Source organism: Procambarus clarkii, chromosome 13, assembly GCF_040958095.1.
Source record: "Procambarus clarkii isolate CNS0578487 chromosome 13, FALCON_Pclarkii_2.0, whole genome shotgun sequence".
NCBI lineage: Eukaryota > Metazoa > Arthropoda > Malacostraca > Decapoda > Cambaridae > Procambarus > Procambarus clarkii.
In genome coordinates this window covers 33,860,635-33,868,072 of record NC_091162.1, presented here as the reverse complement: position 1 = coordinate 33,868,072, position 7,438 = coordinate 33,860,635, and the positions used below count along the sequence as shown (strand labels likewise).

General features: G+C 44.0%; 1 protein-coding gene across 1 annotated transcript; it reads right to left on the bottom strand.

Moving 5' to 3' along the window:
• Window positions 1–4,801: 4,801 nt before the first annotated feature.
• LOC138364450 (dynein heavy chain-like) lies at window positions 4,802–6,529 on the bottom strand. The gene is made up of 2 exons (XM_069324086.1): window positions 6,052–6,529; window positions 4,802–5,562 (listed from the first exon to the last, which is right to left on the bottom strand). The coding sequence occupies exons 1-2, from the start codon at window positions 6,527–6,529 to the stop codon at window positions 4,802–4,804; spliced, it is 1,239 nt and encodes a 412-aa protein (XP_069180187.1).
• Between the last annotated feature and the right edge of the window lie 909 nt (window positions 6,530–7,438).

Below are 7,438 nucleotides of genomic sequence, written 5' to 3'. Positions count from 1 at the left end.
GCCAGGATTTCAGAATAAGGATCAGTATTGTATGAGATCAAATTATAAAACATGGGTACCGGGTACAGGCAGAATTCATAGATATAGTTTGTTAACATTTACGTAATATCTAATAGCTTACCCTCATTGAAGTGTAGACAGTGTTTGGGTCAGGGAAGAGCTGCTCGCATTCCTGGAGCCAGTGTTTGGCCTTGCCTGTCGCGATGCTCACGTCATGAGCGTTGATGACTTTATTTAGTAACATTATCTCCAGTTGTTTATTTACTTCCTCTCCTTTATTCACATACTTCATCACACTGCAATCCTCTTGGTCGAGGAGACTCACTGTAGCAGTGTTGAGGCCCACCAGCCGGTCCTGTAGCTGTAGGTGTTCAGTCTTCCAGTCCCTCAGTCGACCCCTGTACCCTCCTAGCTTGTTCAGCGCCTCCTCACAACTTGTAATGAGGTTCTTCATGCTGGTCTTCTCATGCAACATGGACTGCAACTCCATGTTGGTCTCGTTAAGCTTCCCAACCAAGTTCTCGACACAAAAGTTTATTGGGAACACAGTTGCAGATGTTGCACTGTGTTGCACACGGCAGGTGGGGCAGGTGAGCTTGTCGTCCTCAATAGTATTGTCAATACATTCTGAGCACATTGTGTGCCCACAAGGGAGGCTGCGAGGCCGTCTCACAGCTTCCCCATAGTTCCTATAACAGGCGGAACACTCCTCTGGCTTGTGGAAGTTCTGTGGAGATAATTGCAGCAAAAGATAATCATATATATCTGCGTTAATCTATATGCAATAGGTTATATGTAAAGTACAGACATTTGAACAGAAGAAATGTACTTCATTTAGTGCACATAAGAACAGCCATATACAGGAAGGTCGTCATCGTATAGGGATCATCTCGTAAAAATTTATTCTTACCATCATATAGAAAGAAGCAGCATAAATCCTGGAGCTGGACGAGGCGTTGGCTGTTCTCAACAACAGGCTTCAGTAGTGTCTGTGGTCGTCCTTGGTGGCCGAGCAGTGGGACTAGAGGCTGTCAATTATAATGTAATGTAATGTCAATTATAATTGTAATGTAAATAAAAATTAATAAAACAGCCGATACTCGTCTCAGAAAGTCACAAGAATCATCACGAGAGGACGTTCTAGTTAGCATTGTATTGAGAAATTAGAGAAATTATTGTTTGATTAATTCATCTTGGAGACGCGTGTAATGTTACATGGTGAACTGTGTAATACCCAGAGTGTGGAGGTGGACAAGTTACGTGAGGAAGTGTTAAGGAACACTTGGTGGACTGTGTAATATCCTGAGAGCGTAGGTTCAGATTTCAAGAACTGTCAGTTCAATGACAGTTCTGTTACATCTTACATCATCTGTGATGATGTAAGGACGAAGAGGGAGAACGGCCTGTTGACATAGCTCGGGTGTAGGGGGGGGGGGTTGTGTAAAAGCCTGGTTTGTGCCTCGGAGAGGCTGCGGGATCCAGTAAGTTCAGTAGAACTTCGGTTTCAACCCTTTTAACATGTCGTAGCTCAGTCGATTAAGGCAGTGTCTGGGATGCTCCTGGACGCAGGTTCGAATCCTCGTCACGGCCCTTGTGGATTTGTTCATTTGATGCATGACGTTAGTGTGATCTCTGTGTGTGTTACTGAAGCTCGACAATCTACGACCACCTCTCGACGTGGTCCATCCTTCAATATTCAACCAGAAGCGTTTCCTGCCCTACCAACAATACAGTAACCACTCTACAACCTAACCAATGAGGGAGCAATTTTCCAGCGTGTGGCTCAATCAACAACCCAGCCATAACCTTAAACATGGATGTTTTCTGCCTTAGAACAAGCGGTGTTACACATCTGGCGGTAAAACCACTCTACTTTAGGCAAGGCGCATTACCATCGGAGGTCAACCCCACTGTTTTCCTGAGCATACTCGGGAGTAGACGGAGGGCCTCCTTATGTAATGCGCATTGCCGGGTAAAGCACCGTCCATCGCTACTGCGACCCGTTGAGGGGGTGGCTACAATGCGCCACAAACGTCTCAAAGTTAGAACTACCTCCCCTCGACGGTAAGGCTTACACCAAAAGCGATCTTTTGAAGATCCTCAAGGACGGAGTCGCCATTACACCCATCGACGTTGGTCAGGAAAGGGTGGATATTGTGCGAGGAGGTCCTTGAAAAATTCCAGGAATTATATTGCACACTGCCAAGGGCACCACCTCCTTCCCACTTCCCCGTCAGTACTTCGTCGAAAGAACAGTTTCTATCAGGAGGACCAGCCGCTGGCTTGCGGAACGGACATGAAGGGAGATCATTGCCAACATCGGTGACGAAAACCCAAACCTGGGGTATTCGACCCTCGGCACCGACGACGAGCACCCAACTATTAAGCTATCTTTTACCACCTTAACAGCATTGCCAGATTGTGCTTTAAGTATTGAATTGGGCTACTTTTGAGAGCCCAACGCTCCCAAATGTTTAATTAAGCAACTTGCTACTTTTTTGGCCAATTTAAAAGAAAGTTCAGCTAATTTAGGCTACCAATGTTAGGAAATTCAATGATGATTATTTATGCTTATATAATATAATGTGTACAAATCACAGCCGTATCGCTTCGTCCTCTTGTGATATGTTGCAAGGCAATAATTGTCAATGTACTCTGATCCTGCCTATAACCCGCATTTCAAATTTCTCAAACCAGTCCTAAATGATTTTGAAAGGATGAATTTTCTTTATCAAAAAGATGAAGAAGATCAGTGTAGCCTTCACACTGAGTCAGATAACTTCACTCTTGGAATGCCCAGAAGAATTGTGCATCCTCATCATGCAAAGTTTGATGTTAATTTGGACTACAGCTCCTTATATCTGGCCCTGGAGAAAGTGCACTCGACACTTCTGGCCACTCACAGACAAAGCAATTTATAACGAATATTTTGGAAACGTTTTAAAATATTCAGATCCGATCAGAGCGGACTGATCTGATCTGAATCAGTGCGGACTCAATCACATTTCGTTCAGCGAAACCCTTACTTTTAACAATACATTTCGCCCCAATGAAATCGATAGAATGATCACATAAACTGGTCTATCACATCATATGGTCTATCACATCACATAGACAACCCGTTAGTGTATTTCAGATACATTGACGATATTTTGGGAGTGATGACGGGTGGAGATCACCTACAAGCCTTCTTCACATGGGTCAATACGGTAATCTGAAATTCACTCTGGAGAGAAGCTCGGAAATAAACCTCTTTCCGAGCTTTCCACACAAGAGCATTCTATAAACCAATGAACCTCCACTCATACCTGAGGTTCGACTCGAACCACCCACTAGCCCTAAAGAAATCCTTACCCTATTCTCTAGGTCTTCACCTAAAGAGAATTAATAGCAAGGAAGAGACTTTGCAGCCCCAGCTGAAGGACTTATGGCAGATGTTTAGGGACCGCGACTATCCGGAGACAAGCGGTTATTGGGAGACATTATCAGGAGATAATGTAGTCAGCACGAGAGAATCTCAGCACCAAAACAAGGGAGGAGATACTCCTATCGACAGTACCACAACGGACGAGAAGAGATGGATCCTGACGACCCTTTTCTTCCCAGGACTTGCAGGTCCACTCAAGAACAAAATGGCAGGGGTATGGGAGTGGCTCAAGGACAACTACTGGGAACACCCATCCTGGAGCAGCTTTGCACCAGCTGCATCTATGATAGCATGGAAACGAGGCAAGTCACTGAAGGACCACCTCGTAAGGGGGACCTTAAGAGAGGTAGCCTAACCCTGGACTGAAACCTGCATATGAATAGACTAACCCTTACCTAACCTTGAGAGTGGCAAACTATAACAAACCAACCCTAACCTGTCCAGCATAACCAATAGGAGGACAGAGTACGCGAACACGAGAAGCAGTTAAGGAGGGCCCACAGTAACAAAATCCATCTACATAGCCCACAGATATAGAGAGCTGTTAAGAAGGACCCACATGTCACCATGTGCAGATCAACCTATCTTATGGCTTACCTGGGTGCCGTTGGGTATCGTCGGGTTGAAGACAAATGTATAATGGTCCCCTCATGTACAATCAAATCATCTTATAGCTTACCTGGGTACCGTTGGGGTACAGGTGACCGCAGACGGGAAACAATCAGACGGTGGACACTTCTTTGAAGTAAATCCCTTCACTCAGGATGTATCGGAGCGTCTCGTAGCTCAGAGTGATCAATACTGACTACTTGCGATGACTGATAAAGATTAAGCAACTCAAGAGGTGGCACGGGCATGAATAGCCCGTAAGACTACTTGTGCTGCAACTGTGGCATATAAGCTCTCTTATATGCCACAGTTGTAATGTACCTCACCTTATAGGTGAGGTACATTACATAAAATTATATGAAATCTCTACAATTCGTCGTTGAAAAGTTGATCCCCCGATGGTTGATGAGGTTAGTTCAAGTACGTTATTTGAGACAACAAAATACATCTTAGGCTATTTCTACCCTCCGCTACTTCAAGTCCCTCAAGGGGCGCACAAATCCAGTGAGTACAAATCCACAAATCACAGTACAAGCATCACATCTAACATTGCAGGTTAATATAGTAAACACAGCACATAAGTGTTACACTTTTGAGACAAAATGCTTGTAGTTCCTAAGTATTCTGTCTATCATATTATTATCACACATTCAATTTGATGTGACACTAATTATTTCCGTATTTATATAGTTATCAATAAGTTGACTCCGTTACGGGCTCACCATAGCCCGTGCTACTGGAACTTATTGTTCTGAGTAGCGAATCTTAAACAACAACAACAAGTTGACTCTCTAATACATAGTGATCTAAGGTGTGGACGTGTACAATACTACACTCTAATACACAGTGATCTAAGGTGTGGACGTGCACAATACTACACTCTAATACACAGTGATCTAAGGTGTGGGCGTGCACAATACTACACTCTAATACACAGTGATCTAAGGTGTGGACGTGCACAATACTACACTCTAATACACAGTGATCTAAGGTGTGGACGTGCACAATACTACACTCTAATACACAGTGATCTAAGGTGTGGACGTGCACAATACTACACTCTAATACACAGTGATCTAAGGTGTGGACGTGCACAATACTACACTCTAATACACAGTGATCTAAGGTGTGGACGTGTACAATACTACACTCTAATACACAGTGATCTAAGGTGTGGACGTGCACAATACTACACTCTAATACATAGTGATCTAAGGTGTGGACGTGTACAATACTACACTCTAATACACAGTGATCTAAGGTGTGGACGTGCACCATACTACACTCTAATACACAGTGATCTAAGGTGTGGACGTGCACAATACTACACACTAATACACAGTGATCTAAGGTGTGGACGTGCACAATACTACACTCTAATACACAGTGATCTAAGGTGTGGGCGTGCACAATACTACACACTAATACACAGTGATCTAAGGTGTGGACGTGCACAATACTACACTCTAATACACAGTGATCTAAGGTGTGGGCGTGTACAATACTACACTCTAATACATAGTGATCTAAGGTGTGGACGTGCACAATACTACACACTAATACACAGTGATCTAAGGTGTGGGCGTGCACAATACTACACACTAATACACAGTGATCTAAGGTGTGGGTGTGCACAATACTACACACTAATACACAGTGATCTAAGGTGTGGACGTGCACAATACTACACACTAATACACAGTGATCTAAGGTGTGGACGTGCACAATACTACACACTAATACACAGTGATCTAAGGTGTGGACGTGCACAATACTACACACTAATACACAGTGATCTAAGGTGTGGACGTGCACAATACTACACACTAATACACAGTGATCTAAGGTGTGGACGTGCACAATACTACACACTAATACACAGTGATCTAAGGTGTGGACGTGCACAATACTACACTCTAATACACAGTGATCTAAGGTGTGGGCGTGCACAATACTACACTCTAATACACAGTGATCTAAGGTGTGGGCGTGCACAATACTACACTCTAATACACAGTGATCTAAGGTGTGGACGTGCACAATACTACACACTAATACACAGTGATCTAAGGTGTGGACGTGCACAATACTACACTCTAATACACAGTGATCTAAGGTGTGGACGTGCACAATACTACACTCTAATACACAGTGATCTAAGGTGTGGACGTGCACCATACTACACTCTAATACACAGTGATCTAAGGTGTGGACGTGCACAATACTACACACTAATACACAGTGATCTAAGGTGTGGACGTGCACAATACTACACTCTAATACACAGTGATCTAAGGTGTGGACGTGCACCATACTACACTCTAATACACAGTGATCTAAGGTGTGGACGTGCACAATACTACACACTAATACACAGTGATCTAAGGTGTGGACGTGCACAATACTACACTCTAATACACAGCGATCTAAGGTGTGGGCGTGCACCATACTACACTCTAATACACAGTGATCTAAGGTGTGGGCGTGCACCATACTACACTCTAATACACAGTGATCTAAGGTGTGGGCGTGCACCATACTACACTCTAATACACAGTGATCTAAGGTGTGGGCGTGCACAATACTACACACTAATACACAGTGATCTAAGGTGTGGACGTGCACCATACTACACTCTAATACACAGTGATCTAAGGTGTGGGCGTGCACAATACTACACACTAATACACAGTGATCTAAGGTGTGGACGTGCACCATACTACACTCTAATACACAGTGATCTAAGGTGTGGGCGTGCACCATACTACACTCTAATACACAGTGATCTAAGGTGTGGGCGTGCACCATACTACACTCTAATACACAGTAATCTAAGGTGTGGGCGTGCACCATACTACACTCTAAAACACAGTGATCTAAGGTGTGGGCGTGCACAATACTACACTCTAATACACAGTGATCTAAGGTGTGGGCGTGCACCATACTACACTCTAATACACAGTGATCTAAGGTGTGGGCGTGCACAATACTACACTCTAATACACAGTGATCTAAGGTGTGGACGTGCACCATACTACACTCTAATACACAGTGATCTAAGGTGTGGGCGTGCACCATACTACACTCTAATACACAGTGATCTAAGGTGTGGGCGTGCACAATACTACACAGTGATCTAAGGTGTGGACGTGCACCATACTACACTCTAATACACAGTGATCTAAGGTGTGGGCGTGCACCATACTACACTCTAATACACAGTGATCTAAGGTGTGGGCGTGCACCATACTACACACTAATACACAGTGATCTAAAGTGTGGGCGTGCACAATACTACACAGTGATCTAAGGTGTGGACGTGCACCATACTACACTCTAATAAACAGTGATCTAAGGTGTGGGCGTGCACCATACTACACTCTAATACACAGTGATCTAAGG

Coding starts and splice junctions, on each gene's coding strand:
- LOC138364450 (XM_069324086.1), bottom strand. CDS start 6,529: ATGGTGCACGCCCACACCTTAGATCACTGTGTATTAGAGTGTAGTATG. Junction 5,563..6,051: donor CGTCCACACCTTAGATCACT/GTGTATTAGAGT, acceptor TCCACACCTTAG/ATCACTATGTATTAGAGTGT.